Source organism: Haliotis rufescens, unplaced genomic scaffold (assembly GCF_023055435.1).
Source record: "Haliotis rufescens isolate VD_foot unplaced genomic scaffold, xgHalRufe1.0.p SCAF_25, whole genome shotgun sequence".
Classification (NCBI taxonomy): Eukaryota; Metazoa; Mollusca; class Gastropoda; order Lepetellida; family Haliotidae; genus Haliotis; species Haliotis rufescens.
Genome location: NW_025963946.1, coordinates 8,927,142 through 8,951,312, shown reverse-complemented (window position 1 = coordinate 8,951,312; position 24,171 = coordinate 8,927,142). Strand labels below are relative to the sequence as shown.

General features: G+C 41.5%; 1 protein-coding gene across 1 annotated transcript in view; it reads left to right on the top strand.

The window, feature by feature from the left end:
* The window catches only part of LOC125383651 (26S proteasome non-ATPase regulatory subunit 1-like), a 31,456-nt gene extending 8,177 nt beyond the window's left edge, over positions 1-23,279 (top strand). Inside the window, exons 3-9 of the mRNA XM_048402339.1 lie at positions 16,818-16,987; positions 17,433-17,606; positions 19,298-19,519; positions 19,943-19,993; positions 20,678-20,753; positions 21,446-21,551; positions 22,805-23,279. Of these exons, the coding sequence (XP_048258296.1) occupies positions 16,818-16,987; positions 17,433-17,606; positions 19,298-19,519; positions 19,943-19,993; positions 20,678-20,753; positions 21,446-21,516 (764 nt within the window). The 3' untranslated portion in view covers positions 21,517-21,551; positions 22,805-23,279. The remainder of the gene's footprint in view (positions 1-16,817; positions 16,988-17,432; positions 17,607-19,297; positions 19,520-19,942; positions 19,994-20,677; positions 20,754-21,445; positions 21,552-22,804) is intronic.
* Positions 23,280-24,171: the final 892 nt, after the last annotated feature.

Sequence of the window (24,171 nt, the reverse complement as noted above, 5' to 3'; positions counted from 1 at the left end):
TTTGCAATGTTTTGTGAACCATATGACTTCCAAGTGAAGGTGAGCTACCAACCCCTGGTACCAAGGTGGTGATTGAAGAAGGTGAGCTACCAACCCCTGGTACCAAGGTGGTGATTGAAGAAGGTGAGCTACCAACCCCTGCTACCAAGGTGGTGATTGAAGAAGGTGAGCTACCAACCCCTTGTACCAAGGTGGTGTTTGAAGAAGGTGAGCTACCAACCCCTGGTACCAAGGTGGTGATTGAAGAAGGTGAGCTACCAACCCCTGGTACCAAGGTGGTGATTGAAGAAGGTGAGCTACCAACCCCTGGTACCAAGGTGGTGATTGAAGAAGGTGAGCTACCAACCCCTGGTACCATGGTGGTGATTGAAGAAGGTGAGCTACCAACCCCTGGTACCAAGGTGGTGATTGAAGAAGGTGAGCTACCAACCCCTGGTACCAAGGTGGTGATTGAAGAAGGTGAGCTACCAACCCCTGCTACCAAGGTGGTGAATGAAGAAGGTGAGCTACCAACCCCTGGTACCATGGTGGTGATTGAAGAAGGTGAGCTACCAACCCTTGGTACCAAGGTGGTGATTGAAGAAGGTGAGCTACCAACCCCTGGTACCAAGGTGGTGATTGAAGAAGGTGAGCTACCAACCCCTGCTACCAAGGTGGTGAATGAAGAAGGTGAGCTACCAACCCCTGGTACCATGGTGGTGATTGAAGAAGGTGAGCTACCAACCCCTGGTACCATGGTGGTGATTGAAGAAGGTGAGCTACCAACCCCTGGTACCATGGTGGTGATTGAAGAAGGTGAGCTACCAACCCCTGGTACCAAGGTGGTGATTGAAGAAGGTGAGCTACCAACCCCTGGTACCATGGTCCTGGAACATTCAATGAGACAAGGATGTATGAAGTACTTGTGAGAAAGCTATTATACAATTTTTACAGGAATTTAGAGAAAACTTTGTGATTATTTTATGAGAGTGCTTAGAGCGTGGTTTGACGCTCGTAACCCATTTTGAAGACGTCATTAAAGAAACATTATTAAAATTAATGCTGCCTTTTCCCAAGTTACATTCTCGTTCATGAAGCTTTTATGCGAGCTAATATTTCTGTACATGGGTTCTGCCTCAACTCTGTGCTTCCCATTGAGTCTGCATGGTTGGAGGGTGTCAGGGACACTTTCATCTTGCTTGGCTGATAATTCATTTTCGTTTTGCCTCCGTGGCAACGTGCATTGTTCAAACATAAAATTAGCAGTCAATATTTGGCCTAAACAGTACCAGACAATGAGTAGCCCATGTCTATGTTGTGACGATTGGCCCCGACAAAGATTGCCCCCCCTGGCATACACCCCCAACCCCCACCACTCTCTCCCATTGAGGATGTGAGTGTTTACTGGACTCTCAACATAAATTTCTGGCATCAGAGAGCTACTTCCTGCTAATTATTGTATCACCACCAGGGTATTCCTTTAATCGTTCCTCTAAGAGTTTTATCTCAATACACTTCAAACTCCATCAACTGCCAACACCCACATATATTTACCAATCAAATGAAAGATTTTTTCCTGATACAGGTTATTTCAAATTCATGTTTTACAGCCAATTCGGGCTTTCAAGTTATGAATCGTTGGTTTGGGTTGGAAAGTTGAATGCACCACCTGTTTGTGCACTACTCAGGAACTGATTATGCTGTATTTATTTTGATTGCTTTCATGAAGAAGGCATTGACATCTGTGCTTCATGCCATATGGCTTATTAGATTATGGCCAAGGGGTTTTCCTTGCAGGATCTTCATAAGTAGGCCTGGTGTTGTGTTGTGTTGTGTTGTGTTGTGTTGTGTTGTGTTGTGCCATCTCTTAGCTGCAGTCCTATTGCATGCATTACACCTTTGTCAAGTTTAAGTGTCAGCTTTATTCTGCTGAATGCAAACAGCAAGTTTGTGTTTCTGCCTAAGAAGCATGGCATTCATATTTAACTGGTGAAAATAATTGAGATCACAACACAAATTTCAAAACTTAAAGTTAGTGTTAGAATAGCACCAGCTGATTTTTATCACAGCCGTTTGTAATAAATCATGTGTTGGAAAACAGACAGAAATTAGACGGTGGTTTTCATTGCCCAAACCTGATTTGGTTCTTTTGACAGATGATGTTTGAAGATTTTCTTGTTAAAACATGAAAAAGGGAATATGGACATTATTATTATGTAATGTCAATATTGCAGTTTTTGTAGTTTCATCTGGTTGTGCGTAGTATCACCTTTGGAGCAGAACTGAAAGAAGTCATTTGAAAAAGATATGAGCAGGATTGGCTCAGTTAGATACACTGGTGTATTTGGATAGATTTCTTTTTTGAAAGTTCTGAAGTTAGTGTTCTTGGAGTGTATTGATTAGAAGTATTTCCTAAACACTTGCTTTGAAAGAAGACACATTTTTTGTTATGTTTTTCCGTCAGGAAATTGATCTTCCTTTTTCCCCAGTGTTTTTGATGTTTGATGGGATGGCACTTCAGGTTTCCTGGAACAATCTCTTGTTGGAAGCTGTATAGAATCTAATCTGGAAATACGTTTCGGACAAATTTGTGAATGTGGAAACACTGCAAAAGTATTATCTTCATCAGTGGTTGGTCTGACTGCTAGAGTTGTTTATCATTTACCTTTCAACCTTGGGAGCATATATAGATCTTGACTTATATTTATTGTTTCTGATTTGAACATTTATGTGGTTACATGCGTTACCTTAGCTCTTCCCAGACAGGATTTCGCAAACATTCAAGATATCTTCCCAGATTTATGTGCTGGAATCTTATTGAACCTATGTCTTCTCTGCCAAATAATGGTTTTAAAAATAGGAATGTTTGCTATTAAGTGCCCATGATCATTTCTGAAGCAACTTATTACTGGGAGAGGGGGCACAGGTGGCCCGGTCGTCTAAGGTGCCGCGATTCGCTGTGCAGAGTTGCGTCCCTTGGACATGCCAGGAACCTATGATTGTGGGTTCGAATCCTGGTTCGCCCCGATTATGTTTCTAGGTTTGTCAGCACCATACGCAAGCTCGTGGGTTTCACCAAAGTGGTAAATGTCTGAGACCTGCATCACTTCAGGCTTTCCTCCCACATTAAGCTGACACGCCACGATATAACTGGGACTCACTACTCCTGGGAGAGATATGCTGATTGTCTCAAGTTGCAGTTTGCTTTTCTACTTGTCCTTCAGTGGAGTCAGTGTGGCAAGGGAGGGTTTCATTTACAACTGATTGGTGTGTTGCATGGATTCGTGAAGAAAGTTTAGTTATCCACTGAGACTATATGGCCCAATGGTCAGTGTTGTATGACAAACACAGATTTCAGCAACAGAACATGTCTTTTACATCAACAACAACTTGAAAGGCCAACATTCTGGCCATTGATCTGGTACCTCTTTCCCCTTTCTGCATGTCTATCACTGGAATTGGAAGAGTTGACATTTGCTGCAGATTGTTCAGGAACTGGGAAAGATGACAAATATGATGGAATTTACTTTGTTTTGATTGCTATGTGTCGTCTATTTTAGGAGAGCTTCTGACTGAAATCAGCTCTCTGCCTTTCATGCTTGGGTATTCAGGGTCATATCAGACAGTCTAGTTCAATTCATAATTGCTATGCATCTTACTTATGTTTTATGAATAACGTTGATGACAGTGTAACCCCTTGATGCTTCAAGGGTGACATGAGCCCCAAGGTCGTAAGAGCATTCTATTGAGGATGGGTGGGTATTCTGTGTGACCTGGATGATTGTCAGTTATCATGCCCTGACAACCTGGATTGTTGTTGCTTATGATATCGACCATTGTTTTGCCTTGCCCAGACTTGATTATTTACAGTCATTGTTATTAGTGCTGGAATTGGTTGGGAACTGATCATTGATCATTGGTCATTATCTGTTTATTGCAAGCAATCAGTTATTGATTTTGAAAATTTCCATGAAAGAGTATTGAAAAGATTCAAATAGAATTTCAAGAATCTGTTTCTACACAGAACAATGGATGGATAGAACGTTTTTAACATGATTTGATATGAAATAGCATTTTGTCAAATATTTTCTGGATTTAGTGGACACTTAAAGCAATCATGTAACTAGTGGTACAGAGCTGGAAAATAGGTGGCAGCAACATAAAACAACATTCACGCACTGCCTTGCTGTCAGTACATTGAAGCCTGTGTTACCAGCTCTGTTGGGATTCCGGGTTGGAATTGGTTGCCAGAAAACTCAGCTTGTAGTAAGTGGTGACTTATGAATTGGCTGGCCTGCTCCGTGAACTGATTGATTTCATTTCATCATCACCCCATGGCATGGCGTGTTGATCATGATGTCAATCACTGGATTGCCTGGTGTAAACCCGATTATTTACAGGCTCCATCATATAGTTAGAATATTGCAGATTGCGGCGTGAAAGAACACAAACAACATCGTGTTTGGAGTGTCCGCTACATCTGTGAAGTTGCCACTGCACAAAATACACACGACCTGTTGCAGTTGTACAAAACATGTGTCGGGCTGTAATTGGCTTTGACGTAGAAAGTAAATTTGCATGAATAAAACATGTGTATCATTTTGTGCTGCATCACAGTGAGTCTTGCGCAAATTGCAAGATCTCTCATTAGATATGCATTGCAGGTCCATCCAAATATATCTTATTGTTGCCATATCTATTTTATTACTTGTTTTGTAGGTAAGTCTAAAATTACGTAAACTGAAAAAAACCAACCCAAAATTTTCTAATTTCTAAAACATCTTTTTTGTTTGCATTTATGTGGTAGCCTTTATGTAATTGTTCTTCTTAAGAACTTAAATGAACCTTCATATTTTTTATCCTTGGAATTTTGTGTCCTGCCTCTGAGCCTGAAGGGGCGGTGGGGTAGCCTAGTGGTTAAAGCGTTCACTCCTCACGCTGAAGACCCGGGTACAATTGCCGACATGGGTACAATGTGTGAAGCCCATTTCTGGTGTCCCCCGCTGGGATATTGCTGGAATATTGCTAAAAGCGGCATCAAACCATACTCACTCACTCACTCACTCACTAAGCCTTAAAGTCTGTAAAACAAACTACAGTACTCTGTCTTAAGTATGTAGGTTCTGCTATACATCAGAGTACTGATCTGGATATTGCATGTGTTTATGCAGTTTGAAGTTGCTTGATGCCGTGAGTTCTACTTAGATAGTTCTGGTAGGTATGTTCTCTGAGCTGCCAGGGAAAACATGGAATTGACTTGTCAATTTGGGAAATATTTTGTTGAAAGTTGATTTAGCTTCTGACTGTAGTGATGTGACTGGTGAACTGTTCAGGTGTTGTGGGTAGACTCTATCCTCATCAATTTCCTATAATGGGGACAAGCTTTTGATTGGCAGTTTGGTGTCTGTTCTTGTATTGTATGATTTCTGTGTTAGTCATTTTTTCGGACAACGCAAGTTTTGACCTATTCCGAACATGAGAAGTATGTCACTCTGGTGTGTAGTAAGGTTGGAATGGGCTCCAAACCTGCAGTGATTCAGAAAGCAGCATGTGATATGCACCATATCTTACAGGAAGTTGTACACTGCAGTGAAATAGCATTACAATGCAAACCTCATCTTCAAGCATAAGGTTGCCTGGTTCGCTGTCAAATAAATGAGGTATATGAACTTTGTCCTTTTCATGGCAAATAATCTGAATGGAGACTGATAAACAACATTAAGGAAGCCCTTGTAACTAAGTTTGTTTGTTTGTTCTTTAATGCCACACTCATCAATATTCCGGCTATGCGACAGGGCTCTGTAAATTAACAGGTCTGGACAAGACTATCCAGTGATTGACATCATGAGCATTTATATACGCAATTTGGATACGATGACATGCACCAAGTCTGTTGCTAAAAAACTTCGCAAATGGTTTGCGACTACCAGTTGATGTTAGTTGACAGTAATGTTGACAGAGCCAGGCACCAAAACCTTGTTGACAGAGGGATATAATGTGACCCATGTCTGTGCAAACTTATCTGACTGAATATAACTTTTTAGAGAATGGTATATATGAGCATTAACTTTAAGGGGCTGTGATATAACTGAAATACTGCTCAAAGCAGTGTTAACCAGACTCTCTGATTCACAACATGAACACTGCATACATATAATGGGACAGCTAAAACACAACTTCTTGAAGGGACTACCTCCAGTGGACCCGTGAAGGTCTGGGGTAGAATAGGTCTTCAGCAACCAATGCTTGCTTTGAAAGTTGACTGTGCTTGTCTTAAGAGGCGACTAAGGGGATCGGGTGGTCAGTCTTGCTGACTTGGTTGATGCATGTCATCTATCCCAATTGCATGGATAGATGCTCATGATGTCAATCACTGGATTGTCTGGTCCAGACTCGATTATTTACAGACCGCCGTCATATGGCTGGAATATTGCTGAGTGTGGCGTTAAACAACATACCAACCAACCAACCAACCTCTATTGTCTTGATAAAGAAAAAACAGCTCAACATGTATTGAAGTGTTTGTTCTATATTTCAAGTAGATATCCTTGCCTCTAAAGACATATGATTTCTGAAAAGTTGTTTTAGGCTGTAGTTCCTGTGTGCCCTATTTGAAATCTGAACCTGTCGACTATTGTGCTAGCCAAGTCTTTAACCACTGACTTGTCGGGGAGTCGTTACTAAAATAGTTAGTTCTCACTAATAGCAGACCTTATCGAAACCTAAAGAAACTTTATCAATTCCATTACTTCAAATCAAAGACAAGTCCCCTTTTTGATATTGTTATTAATGTTTACATTTTAATCAATTTCTACATTAAATGACTTATTTCTTTAGATCTTGATAAAATTCTTCTGAAGATATTGGTTAACTTTCACCAATGACCTCGTCACCTTCATATCTTTTGATTTGGCAAGATCTTTACGTCACCGTCACCGTAGAAGGGACAAGAATGATCTGGACATTACTCAATTACTACTGGTTCAAGTTGGTAGAATTAAATATTGTCTGTGAGATGAATCATCAGCCCCCATGGGGGCACGGGTGGCCCAGTCGTCTAAGGCGCCGCGATTCGCCGTGCAGAGTTGCGTCCCTTGGGCACACCAGAAACCTATGATTGTGGGTTCGAATCCCGGTTCGCCCCGATTATGTTTCTAGGTTTTAGCACCATACCCGTGCTCGTGGGTTTCACCAAAGTGGTAAACATCTGAGACCTGCATCACTTGGGGCTTTCCTCACACATTAAGCTGACACGCCGTGATGTAACTGTAATACTGTTAAAAGCAGCGTTAAACCCAACTCACTCACTCATTCATCAGCCCCCACAGAACATGGGTACACAGTCCCTTACTCAAGGAACAGACCCGTCCCTGTGGTAGGCCAGCAGATTGGGCCAAGTCGATTACATATGATTGACCCAAATGTCTGTGTGATGAATCATCAGCCCCCACAGAACATGGGTACACAGTCCCTTACTAGAGGAACAGACCTGTCCCTGTGGTAGGCCAGCAGATTGGGCCAAGTCGATGACATATGATTGACCCAAATGTCTGTGTGATGAATCATCAGCCCCCACAGAACATGGGTACACAGTCCCTTACTAGAGGAACAGACCTGTCCCTGTGGTAGGCCAGCAGATTGGGCCAAGTCGATGACATATGATTGACCCAAATGTCTGAGGTCGCATGAATAAATCATGAAGCAACAATCCTCTGAAGACGCTAAAGTGAAGCAGTCGTGAAGCAGTCCACATCTTATCTAATTGCCACTATACCTCCAAACACCTTTTATCTCAGGCCTAACATGCTGCTGATTATGGTGTAATGGTGTTTGGCATTTTTCTGCCATATCTGGGACAGGAGGCAATCACAGGCTTCACACAATAAAACAGTCATTGCCGCTTCTCCAGTACTTGTCCCATTTCTCAATATCACGGAATATCACTGGGTCATTACAGAGTAGGGACATGGGACATGAGTGGCCCAGGGGGCGGAGGCAACACAGTCATGCGTTGATCTGCTGATTGTGTGGGAATCCCTGTCCACACACTGGTTTAGCAGCCCCATACCTCATGGGTTCCACCATGGTGTTGTACTTCTTTTTCTTCTTTTTTAATCATTTTTCTTTTCTGTTGCATTTTACAAAGTTCACTACTTTCCAATGATATGATGGCAACTTGACCAAAACTTGGTGAAGTGATTCTTGTACCCATACATATTTATGTGTACTTGGACATAAAGTTGTGTTTTATGAACTCCTTCTGTATGATATGGAATCCAAGTGTTTTTGTGAATGTTTCATGCCTGAATATTACACTTTGACACCAAATTATAATCAGGTTAACAGGTTCTAATTTGGTGTAGTGGATCCAAGGAGTATGATCTTTTCTATCAGCAAGTGTTGGGCCTGTGATACTTTAGGCTTTCTCCCACAGCAAGCTGACATGCTGTGTTGTATAACTGCAATACTGATAGTGTTGAACTCACTCACTCCCTCATGGGTCAGGGCTAGTGGGTGAGACGCTAGTATGTGATGTTGTTTAACACCTCTATCAGCAATATGAGGAAGAATAAGCAGGTGTGGCAAATGTTACAAGTCCTACACATTCAGGTGTGATGCCGAGTCATGGAGTCTGAACATCAGATCAATGTTTGTCGCCTCTTACGACAAACATAGGTTACTGGGATCAATTCTAACCCAGAATCAATACAGGGCTTGCGATGGGACAAAGGAAGTTTTCACTGAGGATTAGAATCCTCTTCTTTCAAATGGTCTGTTTCAATTTTTGATAAAGGTAGTTTCGTTTTCATTAAGTGTTTAACACATAAATACATGTATATATGACACCTTGCTTGTCTCTACTGGGTAGCAGACAGGTTTGACATCAGAGAACATATAATGTAAATTTGTAACTTGGATAAGTTGATTTAGTTTTGCTTTTACAGACCTGAGGAACACCCCCCTGAGACCTAGTAGTAGACTAGATCGTGTAGAAAGAATATCTGACAGACCCGGACTCTTATGTTTCATAGCATATTAATGGAAATGTTCTTCATTGATTTGTTACGGGGGGGGGGGGGGGGGGGGGGGGGGGGCTTATTTCATATTCAATAAACAGTTTAAGAACAAGATGAATAGGCTTCTTAAAATTGATATCTATTTTAGGAAATTCATCACTGGAAATATTAGACAGAAAGAAACTTGGTTATCCATACCTTCAATCGTTGGAGAGTATCTTGTCAAGGTAGTTAAGTTTATCGTCTGAAAGCAACTACCAAAACTCATTTCAATTTCTCTCCGATTCTCATCACAGTGGAAGAAGATGAATCTGCAACTCATTTGGCTAATATCTATTTATGACCACTCCTACAATCACTTTGTTGACAGAATAGGAAACATAACACGTAATTTCTGTTTTCAAATTGCTGCCAAGATTTACTTTTTATGACTGGGTTTTAATGACTTAGGAATATTTTCAGATGGAAACCACATGAAATGTTGACAGAAGTTTAGAGTTGTTCGTTAAATGCAAATTATGGTGTTCTGTTTAAACCATTAGAGTTGATCAGACCTCTCTAGGACCAGCCAGTGTTGATGAGATTGCCATGTCTACAGTTGATCAGACATCTCTAGGACCAGCCAGTGTTGATGAGATTGCCGTGTCTACAGTTGATCAGACCTCTCTAGGACCCGCCAGTGTTGATGAGATTGCCGTGTCTACAGTTGATCAGACCTCTCTAGGACCCGCCAGTGTTGATGAGATTGCCGTGTCTACAGTTGATCAGACCCCTCTAGGACCCGCCAGTGTTGATGAGATTGCCGTGTCTACAGTTGATCAGACCTCTCTAGGACCCGCCAGTGTTGATGAGATTGCCATGTCTACAGTTGATCAGACCCCTCTAGGACCCGCCAGTGTTAGTGAGATTGCCATGTCTACAGTTGATCAGACCTCTCTAGGACCCGCCAGTGTTGATGAGATTGCCATGTCGACATGCCTACAGGTGCTGTGTCACCATGCGTATCACTTGAGGCGTTGGTAAAGAGATGAACATGGGGATGATATGGAAATGCACATCTTTACACGCAATTTCATTCATATCAAAAAGTTTTCCTGTATCAGCATCTTTAGAAGTATTGTTGGTAATGGCTGCAAGAAGAACGAGCAAAAAGGTTTCTGTGATAAGATAAGACGCGGTGGCAGGCAGGGAGATGTTCCAGTTGCATTCATGTTTGGCTAATGTGGGTAAAATTATGTACTGAGATAGTGATGTGATTTCTTAGTGCTGAACTACTTGAGCTGTAGCACTGAAGATATTTCCACCTCATTGATGGGACCCACCTGTAGCATTGATTGGACAGATCTTTGCATGTTAGGATGCTCCAGATTGTTAAAGGAACTAGGAGAGACTATCAGAGTGGAAGGCTTACTCAATCACAAACACATTTTGTGCCAGAGAACTGTTATCGTCTGTATTTAAGAAAATATCTGTGGTAGCCTAAATCCTCCGTGTTCATCACAGATAGCCCTTTTTTTAGTTCTGAATTACAGAGTGTAAAAAAGTAAAGTGATTGAGAAGCCCCCTATTGCTTCAACATCAGTTGCTGGGATTAGGACAACTTGCTCAGGCTTGCGGATTCAGAAAGTGACATTTATCTCAGTGGAAGATCAGCTTAATCAAGCCATGATAAGCAGCCCCCATCAATACTAATAAGCCCCCCAAATGTTGGAGTGAAATGAGAATGAGGGGACGACAGTATCTAATCCCAATGTATCAAACTGTCGCGAAAGGTCCACCTGAGTGACAATTTGTACTGATCTCATCAGCCACACTTAGAGGTCTCAGTCCATTGATTTACTATCCGTCTTGTACTGGCAGCTCCGCTCATCTGTATTCAAGGTAGGCAGTGGGCACATATCAAATATGTATCAATATACCCTTCCAGGATTCTAGGGAAGATGTTCAACTGATGGGAGTCAAGATGGGTTAGCGGTCAGTGTTGAATGAGGTCAGAGGTGAAGGTTTTATACTCGACTGGACAAACACATTTGAGTCAGGTCTGGTGCCAGTCAGTGACCTCTGGTGCTCATGTAGGACACAGGATAAGTGAGTTTAACAGTGCAGGAGCTCACATAGGGAAATCAATTTATTCTTCATAATGTTTGACACTCTTGGACAGGCAAGGTTTTCTTTTGATGAAGCATGTGACTGTGTCTGTAGCCAGGACTTTAATCATTGGTTTTCTTGGCGGGATCTAATGACTGGTAACTTCTTCTGCCGCTTGAGTTGCAGTCAGTGCCAAATCTGTTGTGAACATTTACGTAGTTTTATACCCTGTGGGGGAGTCCTGGTTTAAGTTGGACCCGACACCTATGTTTGTTGTTTGTGGCGTCTGAATGGACCGGGGGATCAGGGTCAGTGGCTTGGTTGACAGCATATCATCGTACCCCAATGACAGGGATTAGATGCTGATATAAAGCCCTTGTGTGTCTGGTCCAGACTTGCTTATTTACAGGCTATTGTTATATAGCTGGAGTAGTGCTAAGTGTAGCTTTAAGCATGCATATTTTGATGTTTAGAAGACAAACACATACATGTTTGTCCTCAGCTTGATTATATTTTGACTTTAACAGCTGGAATATTGATTGTTGTATTAAAGAACTTTCTCTCATTCACTCACTCTAACATAGCAGTAAATAGACTAATCGTTTTTGTAACTGTTCGCTTATGCACATTCTGTTTGTGTATGTCAAATGTATGTTTTAGTGAAGATTGAAAGGAAAGTAAGATTAAGACCTATACATGCAGAGTTTCTTTTCCTGACTGGCATTCAGACATAATAAATGAAGAGTTGCCTCCACTTGCTGTGGCCTGGATCCAATGTTCCTTACTGGCACTTAGCTAAAATATCAGATATTTCTAATATCTGGTGGTCTAGTGGTAGAGCGTCCGCCCGGAGAGCAGGGGGTTCAGGGTTCAATCTCCGGCTGCGTCATACCAAAAGATGTTAAAAGATGGTACTTGCTGATACCCTGTCTGGCGCTCGGCATTAAGGGGCTAAAACAAGGACTGGTCGGCTCGGAGTCAGTATACTGTGTCTGAGTGGGGTATTCATGTTAAACTGCGGCATGGTATCTCAGTGGGCTAGCACTATAAATCGGCATCAGTCCGGACTAGTACAAGCAGCCACACACACACACACATGAATGCACGTCACTATATTATGTGCAATAATCTTGGACGCGACGTTAAACCCCATTTCACCTCACCTCACTACCCCATCTAAACATGTTTCACTCAAATCAATTTTAACCAGTCCTAAATACTGAGCAAAGTGATAATGATAACAATCAATGGGGTTCTTAACCTAGCTGATGTCAGCTGATTAAATTTCAGCATTTTAATTGAAAGACTTTAACTAGCTGTGCATCTGCCATCCATTTGCCAGGATTCTTGCAGATTTGATAGCTCTCCAGCATCTCAATGTCTCCTACATCATGGATTATGTTTTCCAAACCAGCAGAGTGACAAGGAATCTTCTGCCAGCCTGTAATCTCTAGCCCAAGCTGATAAACGGCTCTTTCATAGGCTGTAGCCCCTTGATTAATTTCTCCAGGTTGAAGCCCCGGAATTTGTCAATGTTATCGGCCACTTGGTTGCCTATCACTGGACAGTCGGCCTTCCTGTAATTAACCTGTAGGTCACAGGTCCCCTAACACTGCTATAGAGGGGGCTTATACATCAGGGTATACATATATGTAATTGCCTCGAGGGGTCCGTGATCATTTTGGATGGGCCCACAGTCAAGATTTATCAGTCATGCAAATTTTATTGTGATTGAAAGATCATTAACTTAGTGTTATGTATGCATGTAGATTTGTGTATGCTAATGAAGTAGCCACGGCTGGGAACTGACCCAACTTTAAGATTTGTAATCCTTGATCAACTCAACATCTGTTGACCAAGTACAGTTCTGGGGATGGTGTCCTGTTGGTCCTGGCATTGGGAACCTCATTATCTGTATTTCAAAGATGCCTTTGTTGTTTCCCATTTTGTGTTGTTAGCTTGCCCTTCCTGACTTCTTGAATCCGATGAGACCGACACAAGTAGGGGTTGGTGTTTACACTGAACAAATTTATTGGAATGAAATATGCTTCTAATGATGTCCATGCTAAATGTTCAATAGACTTGATAATTTTGTGCCGATTTTAATGTATGATGTTGCAAATTATTTTCCTTTGAACAAAGACAACATGTGGGTTATCACTTTAATGGTGACGTCATTGGTGCCAAACTTCATGACTCTCTCATCTCCTTGTGTCAATACTCCGATTTGTGCAAACCAGTTTGTTCAGAAGACAATAAAACAGCAAGTGGGTTATCTCCCTTTGATTATGACATCATTGGTGCCAAAATTCTGTGATCTGCCAGTGCTTATTAATACACAAACTTTGTGCAGTGTCGCAGTGGATTCTTTTGCCTATGACACCTAGGGATGTCTACATGCCTTTTGAGACTGAACATGGAGCTGGCTGTTGGAGAGGATGGACACCTTGGGATGTCTACATGCCTTTTGAGACTGAACATGGAGCTGGCTGTTGGAGAGGATGGACACCTTGGGATGTCTACATGCCTTTTGAGACTGAACATGGAGCTGGCTGTTGGAGAGCATGGACACCTAGGGATGTCTACATGCCTTTTGAGACTGAATATGGAGCTGGCTGTTGGAGAGGATGGACACCTTGGGATGTCTACATGCCTTTTGAGACTGAATATGGAGCTGGCTGTTGGAGAGCATGGACACCTAGGGATGTCTACATGCCTTTTGAGACTGAATATGGAGCTGGCTGTTGGAGAGCATGTTGTGATATGCTGCAAGTCCTCAATCTGACTCACCAGCATATTTATGGCGATCCACACTCTCAACATATGTTTCTGTTCTTGCAAAGTCATGTTGTGTGTGCGACCTGCTTACTCAATCAAGGCACAGGATTTAGTACAGCACCTGATTACCTGAAAAATAATTCAGTTTGTTCATTTTATTCTAAAAGATTCACTTCAAAAGCATATGTCATCTAGGACTGTATGATCCTATCTTGTGATCCTAGCAGAAGTTAAGAGAAAGCTTTTTTGTAATGGAGAGATGTTTTATCAAGGTGCAATAGCGTACGTTATTCCAGAGGCTGTACAATGCTTTTACACTCTGGATCATTCGTTCCACATGGGGATTCGGAGACAGAATAGGTCCTCAGTGCCCATGTTCATCATTATCAGGAGCTTACAATGTCTGACCTGGCTGAATGTAAATGATGGTTGATGGTTGCCCATGCTATCAGCCATTGGGTAGTCCCGTCCAGTGTTTATTATTGCCATGCTGTAATGTTGCAGGAATATTGAGGTGCCATTTGCTTTTTGAACATTTGGTTTTTAGCTCAAATAATCATGTTTTGCTTCCAAACTAAGAATATTTAGTTTTCTAACAATCTGACATCACCATGAATCGTTGCTTCCACTTTCGTCTTGCAAGACAGACTCGTGCCTTGCACGTGTGTAGTGGTATCTCTTTGACAGACAGTTGACACCAATGATGCAAGACAGACTCGTGCCTTGCACGTGTGTAGTGGTATCTCTTTGACAGACAGTTGACACCAATGATGCAAGACAGACTCGTGCCTTGCACGTGTGTAGTGGTATCTCTTTGACAGACAGTTGACACCAATGATGCAAGACAGACTCGTGCCTTGCACGTGTGTAGTGGTATCTCTTTGACAGACAGTTGACACCAATGATGCAAGACAGACTCGTGCCTTGCACCTGTGTAGTGGTATCTCTTTGACAGACTGTTGACACCAATGATGCAAGACAGACTCGTGCCTTGCACGTGTGTAGTGGTATCTCTTTGACAGACTGTTGACACCAATGATGCAAGACAGACTCGTGCCTTGCACCTGTGTAGTGGTATCTCTTTGACAGACTGTTGACACCAATGATGCAAGACAGACTCGTGCCTTGCACGTGCGTAGTGGTATCTCTTTGACAGACAGTTGACACCAATGATGCAAGACAGACTCGTGCCTTGCACGTGTGTAGTGGTATCTCTTTGACAGACAGTTGACACCAATGATGCAAGACAGACTCGTGCCTTGCACGTGTGTAGTGGTATCTCTTTGACAGACTGTTGACACCAATGATGCAAGACAGACTCGTGCCTTGCACGTGTGTAGTGGTATCTCTTTGACAGACTGTTGACACCAATGATGCAAGACAGACTCGTGCCTTGCACGTGTGTAGTGGTATCCCTTTGACAGACTGTTGACACCAATGATGCAAGACAGACTCGTGCCTTGCACGTGCGTAGTGGTATCTCTTTGACAGACTGTTGACACCAATGATGCAAGACAGACTCGTGCCTTGCACGTGTGTAGTGGTATCTCTTTGACAGACAGTTGACACCAATGATGCAAGACAGACTCGTGCCTTGCACGTGTGTAGTGGTATCTCTTTGACAGACAGTTGACACCAATGACAATCAGTGGGAGATAAGTCATAGTGCTATATTCCGGTGAAGGAAATCTTTTATGAAGTCAAAATGTCTCCTCCAGGTTTTAATGTTTTCCTATTCATTAAGTTAATTAGTGTCACCACCAAAATGAGAGTTTTAGTGTCAACTTCATGATTAGCAACATAGTTTATTAATAAGATGCTTAGATTTGTAAACCTGCCATTGACAGAATAACTACAACTGGGCAACAACCATAGACTCCTATCACAGGGTTGTAGTGTTGTAACTCCACTGTATCGTCAACCCTTAATGAAATGTGTTGATTTGTTGTAACGAAATCTCCAAAGTTGTAACAGATAAAGACAGGGAATAACTACCAGGGTTTGTACGGTTGAATCCCCTATAAAATCTTCAATCTGCTGCATTTAAGTGAGACAGAGTGTTCTCCCTTTAAACACATTGCTTGTGAGGATGTGATTATGTGGTGCTTCCTTTGGTACAGACATACTCTGGAAGAGGCATTGCAGGTATCACTGCTTCCATTCTTGTCCTGTAGGACTTGCTTCGTTCAAAGTTTTGACAAGTCAGGCATAGATGAAAATGTCATGCATCCAGGGTTGTATGCTTATAAAGTTATTCCCTTGACAAAAGCATTATGATATTTGATTCCCACACATAGTGATGCCCTCTCTATTTCAGTGGTGCGGTCCATAGAATTGTGATGTTTAATAAGGCTGTGAACACTGTGATGTTTAATAAGGCTGTGAACACTGTGATGTTTAATAAGGCTGTGAACACTGTGATGTTTAATAAGGCAGTGAACACTGTGATGTTTAATAAGGCAGTGAACACTGTGATGTTTAATAAGGCTGTGAACACTGTGATGTTTAATAAGGCAGTGAACACTGTGATGTTTAATAAGGCAGTGAACACTGTGATGTTTAATAAGGCTGTGAACACGGTGATGTTTAATAAGGCAGTGAACACTGTGATGTTTAATAAGGCTGTGAACACTGTGATGTTTAATAAGGCAGTGAACACTGTGATGTTTAATAAGGCAGTGAACACTGTGATGTTTAATAAGGCTGTGAACACTGTGATGTTTAATAAGGCTGTGAACACTGTGATGTTTAATAAGGCAGTGAACACTGTGATGTTTAATAAGGCAGTGAACACTGTGATGTTTAATAAGGCAGTGAACACTGTGATGTTTAATAAGGCTGTGAACAGTTTGGTGTAGTCTTTCTATTGAGGCCAAGAAAAACCTGATTGGTGTCAGAAAGGCTTCCAGTAAATGTCTTCTGACTATCTGATGTGTGTACACATGTGTGTTTCAGGAGGCCGCAATGCAACTGTCTCCCTGCAGTCCCGCACAGGACACACCAACATGGAGGCCGTGGTTGGTCTGCTGGTGTTCTGCCAGTACTGGTTCTGGTATCCTCTCACTCACTTCCTGTCTCTCTCCTTCACACCCAACTGTGTGGTAGGACTCAACTCAGACCTCAAGGTAACATATACGTAGACAGTTGTTGTCACAGTGACACTCGCTGATGGATTGAAATGTCTTCGTGATATTTGTTGATGTATGTGATCATCACAATATTTGAGTTCTAAGAAGGAAATAAAGAAAGATCTATGCATGGAAATGATGAAGATGGCTGGAACACAACAACTGTTGGTAGTTAGCAATGTTCATTCGACAAGAAAGTATAAACCCCATGTAACGGTGTGGACCAGTCAGGAACGCACATCGGTCATAAGAATATGGCTCAATACACGATTTGTTTTCTATAAGTGCAGATATGTTGGCCTAAATTGACATCAGTATCTTAAGTGCATCATGTGGAACTAGGAGTATGATTGGTGCAATGACATGGTCGAGAATGTGTAGATGTCAGGTCAGTGATCCCCTGGTGCATGTTCAGATTGGTGGACTGTGTTTGATGTTGTAGATGCCCAAGATTGAGTTCAAGTCCAATGCCAAGCCATCAACATTTGCCTACCCACCTCCCCTAGAGGAGAAGAGCACCAAGACCAAGGAGAAGGTGGAGACTGCCGTTCTCAGCATCACAGCCAAGCAGAAGAAGAAGGATGCAGAGAAACAGAAGGATGAAAAGATGGAAGTTGTAAGTCTTGTTCCTCTTGGTAAATGATTCTGACAGTACATGAACACTGTAGCTATTGAACACTGAACATCCTGGTACTTGAAGTGTGAATTTTGTAATACAATTCTGCAATCTGATAAGGTAAATATTTCAATCAGGTAAGGGCAGGTATACTAAAGTACTCATGGAAATGAAAACAAACCTGTTTTGCTGGATTTAATAATCGACACAAAACATTACGTAGATGTAAATACGAAATAACAAAACAACTGGAAAAGTACTAGTCTGGATTTGCTAGTTTTATCTCAGTGCTCAATACAAAATGTTCTTTACAGGAGGTAATTTGTAGGCACTTTCAACATTCAAAAATAAGACTAAGTCCAAATTGACATGGCAGAAACAGGCTATAGGCATTATGCAAATAAGCCTGCAAAAAAGTTATCAAAACAACAATAAAAATAACAGCTATGTTTATGTACATAATAATAATGACATGTATGTTGTTGTTTGAGAAGGGAATATGTTACTTTTACGTTCTGATATTTTGACGATGATTCACTATCCCACAATGCCACTCACAAGTCACTAACCACTGACAAAGCACATGCACGTGGGTTTCAAGCACCTGTTTTCACCTCACATCAAGGTGTCATAGGTCATGGACATTCACCTTGATCTACTAACACCTGGTTATGCTCAGTTTCACAATAGTCTGTTTTGTTCATATTTTTACACACTTTTACGTGTAAAAAGACATAAAAACCTTTGATACACTGTATTTGTGCCAAGGCCCAATTAGTACTAATTGAGTCGTTTGAATATTTATATATTTTGTATATTAACTGCATTTATTTAAAAAATGGGGTGATCGAAAAAACTGCGTTTTTTTCATTTCCGTGAGTACTTTAGTATTCTCAAATATGTGTCATTATTATGCCTCAAAGGGAGATTGTCCAATCAGAGAGCAGAACTACTAACCCTATATGGGCCTGTATACCGTCAGTAAATATCCAAGATGGTTGTTACTGACCTATTATGAGACCGTTTACCATCAGTAACAGCCATTTTGGATTTTCCAACACCCACCTCACATATTTCACATGAAAATTCTGGTACAGAATTTTTTTATTCGACACTGTTTTGTGTTTTAATATCATTAATTGTGATGTGCAAAGACATATATTTTTAAGGAAACCACGTTCGTGACTGTATTAATAAAAATTATAGAGAAAAAAAAGCTTAAAACAGAGGTCACTGATTTACAACTAGCATCGTCACAGATTATAATATAGGATGACGTCACAAAAAAGAAAACTGACGCCAGTGACATCACATAACAGTAGAATAGATAGCAGCCCATCGGAAAAGTGGGCTGCTATCACGTTACAGTGGCCCACAGATTTCTAATAATGTGGGCATTTTAATGAAAATTCTATCCATTTTAGCCCCAATACTTGTATAAATGTTCACATTTAGTGCATTCTATATTCCATTGGTGTCTTATTTGTTTTCTCCACAAAGTGTGGGTCCTTGATGTGCCCAACCAAGAGTGTTTAAGTATTGCAGCATTAAATAGAATTCACTCTACTTGAAATCTTTGGTGTCTGTTTGAATGACGTTCTAATATTGCTTACAATCCATATCTTCTCCTTGAACTTCATGTTCACTTGACCATATGGTGATTTTGATGTTTCACTCTCCAACTTGTGCAGGATGAAGAAAAGAAAGATGAAGGCAAGGAGAAAGATGTGGAAATGAAGGAAGAGAAGCCAGAAGCAAAGAAGAAGGAGGCTGACAAGAAAGATGATAAGAAGGATGAAAAGAAGGAAGAGAAGAAGGAAGAGGTGAAGGAAGAGAAAGAGGAGAAGAAGGAGAAGGAACCCGAGCCAACCTTTGAGTTGATGGCTAACCCCGCCCGTGTCATGAAGTCCCAGGTAGGTCAACTATCTTGTCCCCAAATACACGAAGTATCTTCACAAAAGCCACAAGGTCCAGATAGATGTCTTGATGTATAAAACTGATGACCGCTGTACAAAGTGTTCCTGGTTAAACGTTGACTTCAGGATTGCTTTTATTTCAAAAATCTTCAAGAAGCCTTCATTGCTGTTTGAAGTTTCATCATTTAATAGAGGTTTTTGATTTCATAACTATTTTGACTATTCAAAAAGAGCCTCCATTGACTCTTTCAGCAAACATTTCAGTTTTAAATGCCTGGCTGACTGTATTGTATAAGGTTGTCCGTTTGTATTGAGGCCATACTGTCCTCCAACATTAGACAAATCAGAACTGATGTAATATAGTTAAATTCTTGACAACATCCACCCTATCCTTACTGAAGATTTGTCTTTCTTTTGCAGCTGAAAGTGCTGTCGATGGGAGAGGAGATCCGTTATACACCAGTGAAAGATGTGAGTCCAATACAGCCTATCCTATTGGCCTGTTGTAGTACATAGCTGATACTTGGTCTAGCTGATCATGTCAAGATGCAGTTAACAGGCATCCCCATGTTTCTGAGGTTGTCTCCCTTTGTGCAAGTTTCTGGTGTCGTGCTACTGATGCTGGGATTGTGGGAAGAATAGTTCCCACGACTCTGATGAGTTATTCTAAGAGCCTGCTAAAGAGGATTGGGTGGTCAGCATCTGCTGAGTGTGTGTCATCATGCCCCCACGGTGTGATCTTTGCTCACTCGTTCAGTCACTGCCTTGTCTGAATAGTTCCCACGACTCTGATGAGTTATTCTAAGAGCCTGCTAAAGAGGATTGGGTGGTCAGCATCTGCTGAGTGTGTGTCATCATGCCCCCACGCTGTGGATCTTTGCTCACGCTTCCAGTCACTGCCTTGTCTGATGCAACTCAATTATATACTTCCATGAAATAGCTGGAATATATTGCAGAATGTGTCGTTGAGCAACATCATTAGTAAATGTGTTTGCTCTTTGCTCAAATTATTCCAACCAAGAAAGTAATGCCATTGGTATTGAAGCCATCTTAGTCACAGTCAAGTCATGAAGCAAACCATTCTCTACAAATTCCACCCCTAGTTTCTTGTAGCTGAACTACATATCAGTTATTATGTGGTATCTCATGTTGCAGCTGACAATCGGAGGCATTGTTATGATGAAGAATACCAAGCCAGGAGAAGATGAAGAAATTGTGGAGACAGTAGCAGGTAAGACACTTGGCACACTGGTGATGGATCACATGGAAATACAAATATATTTGTGTATCTGTGTTGATGATTGCTGTCCTTTGTATGTCTCACATCTCAGAAGCCATGTATGAATACGATCTTTGAGTGAGTGAAAAACACCCCATTTACCAAATAGTGCCAAATTTGCCTCCATGTTTCTCACGAGAAACACACACATCGGGAAAATCCCTATCATATCCCTAAACATATGGGTAAACGTCAGACAGTAATATTTTATATTGCTGGAATATATGTGGCTGATTATTAAGTAAAACAACTAAAAATAGCATTGATAAACCTGGAGGATATGTGCTTACGACTCGTCTAGTGATGAAGGATCTATGCCTGTTCTTGTAGTGATGTAGGCAGGACATATTGTACTAAAAATATATTGTTGGCTGACCTCCTTGTGAATGCTTGAGATGAAGTGATGTAGGACACACACAATATATTGTTGACTGACCTTGAAATGAAGTGATGTAGGACACACACAATATGTTGTTGGCTGACCTTGAGATAAAGTGATGTAGGACACACACAATATATTGTTGGCTGACCTTGAGATGAAGTGATGTAGGACACACACAATATGTTGTTGGCTGACCTTGAGATAAAGTGATGTAGGACACACACAATATATTGTTGGCTGACCTCCTTGTGAATGCTTGCAGCTGGAGGACCAAAGATTGAGGAAGAGGAGGAGCCTGAACCCCCAGAGCCCTTTGAGTGGACCGAGGACTAGAGTCCCTCTACTGCCCAGCAGTCACATCGGACCAGGTGAGCCAGCCCACAGCTCTGTAGGAGAGATTGCACTGTCACAGTAACAGGCATACATACAAGCAGTTCTTTCCATTCCGTCTTCATAGAAGATATCACAGTTATACCATTCCAAAGAATACTTTTGTGTGTTAACCTGACAAAGAAGTCACAATTTTTTATAGTTGATGACATAGCATTGTTCATTTATTCTTTAATGATGTAATAATGATGTTATTATTGATAAGGGAATTTAATGGAGATTCTAGGTGAGGTCCTCTGTACTCCTTGCTCACAGTTGGGCTCAACTAAGTTGAGTATCTGGTGTCTCAAGTGGAGAGGACCCGCCGTGATATTGCTGGAATATTGCTAAAAGTGGCGTAAAACCATACTCACTCACTCACTCACTCACTCACTCTCTCAAGTGGAGAGGACCCGTCGTGATATTGCTGGAATATTGCTAAAAGTGGCGTAAAACCTCACTCACTCACTCACTCACTCAAGTGGAGAGGACCCGCCGTGATATTGCTGGAATATTGCTAAAAGTGGCGTAAAACCTCACTCACTCACTCACTCACTCACTCACTCAAGTGGAGAGGACCCGCCGTGATATTGCTGGAATATTGCTAAAAGTGGCGTAAAACCTCACTCACTCACTCACTCACTCTCTCAAGTGGAGAGGACCCGTCGTGATATTGCTGGAATATTGCTAAAAGCAGCATAAGACCTTACTCACTCATTCATTCACTCACTCACTCACTCACTCAAGTGGAGAGGACCCGACGTTATATTTCTGGAATATTGCTAAAAGCAGCATAAGACCATACTCACTCACTCACTCACTCACTCAAGTGGAGAGGACCTGCCGTGACATTGCTGGAATATTGCTAATAGCAGCATAAGACCATACTCACTCACTCACTCACTCACTCACTCAAGTGGAGAGGACCCGCCGTGACATTGCAGGAATATTGCTAAAAGCAGCATAAGACCATACTCACTCACTCACTCAAGTGGAGAGGAATCACTACTCAAGTTGTCAAAAACATTATTATGACTATTTTGTAAGTTTGGGCTACTGTATTCTGAAGGTAGGCCCTTGTTTCCATGGTTTTCAATGGATTAATTAAAGGCCAGTCATATGTCTGTAATATTCCTGATTAGTGCATAAAAGAACATTCTCTTTCTCACTTAGGTAATGCTGCAAGTCTGAATTAATTTGCTTGGGGATTGATGTTTTTATTTTATTTTATGTGTTTTACTTATCTTTTCAGATGATCAAGGTGTCATCTGAGTCTGTATTGGGAGCCTCAACTTATCTGTTTCAGTCTTTTACTAAATAGTCCATGTTATGATGTATTATGTGAAAATGTACCTTCTATTCTGCTGTGGATGATTGTCTTTAGAATTGTCAGAATTCTGTTACTGAACTTTTTAAGTCAATGAGGAAATGGACTGACTCAAACCTGGTCGTTTAGCAATTCAACATTTTCTGCATATCAAGAGTTAATCCAGAATATGTGCAAGGCATTTGTAAGAGATCACTGTGGAGGAGAAGAAGATGTTTCAACAACTGTATCAAAATGCTAATAATTCCATTAAGTATTCCATTTTGTATGTTCTTGTCATTTTTATTGTATTTAACTGAGAAGCTTTTGTGGTATTTTATTGAAATTGTTATGTCAGCATCAGAGTACTGTATGTCAATATTAAAACTAGGAATATTGAATAAAAACTGAATACATACTTTACCCTTGTTCTAGTATCCTTTGTCGGAACCATATCACCTGCATCACTTTCCTCCGACATGCAGACCGAAAGACGACCCCCCTTGTTCTAGTATCCTTTGTCGGAACCATATCACCTGCATCACTTTCCTCCGACATGCAGGCCGAAAGACGACCCCCCCCCCCCCCCCCCCTTGTTCTAATATCCTTTGTCGGAACCATATCACCTGCATCACTTTCCTCCGACATGCAGACCGAAAGACGACCCCCCCTTGTTCTAGTATCCTTTGTCGGAACCATATCACCTGCATCACTTTCCTCCGACATGCAGGCCGAAAGACGACCCCCCCCCCCACCCCTTGTTCTAATATCCTTTGTCGGAACCATATCACCAGCATCACTTTCCTCCGACATGCAGACCGAAAGACGACCCCCCCTTGTTCTAGTACCCGTTAGTCGCGGCTTACGACAAGCAGAGTCGCCTTGCACAGCAAGTATGGGTTGCTGAAGACCCATTCTACCCCGGATCTTCATGGATCTGCAGTGATTGCAACTTGTGACATGTCAAGGACTAGATTGCTGCCTTATTTACATCTATCTTTTAAACATTACTGTGTGTGGTGTAAAGAACTAAAACTTTGAAATAGAGACAACCAACCAATCAACATTCAGGTGCCAGGGAGCGGCATGGCGAAGGTCACGTGACCACATAGGTGATTTTTATATCTGGGTAATTTAACTATGTGCAGTAGATGTATCTTATGGTATTTCTGTGGAAATCCAAACACAGTAACATGAATATTACAATTATAGCACTACTTTGAGAATGCGCGTGGGTATTGAAACGGTATTATTTGACTGGCCCATCTCTTGGCTTCTTGAGCCGTTCAAGCCGTTCCCAGCTGATGTTTGTA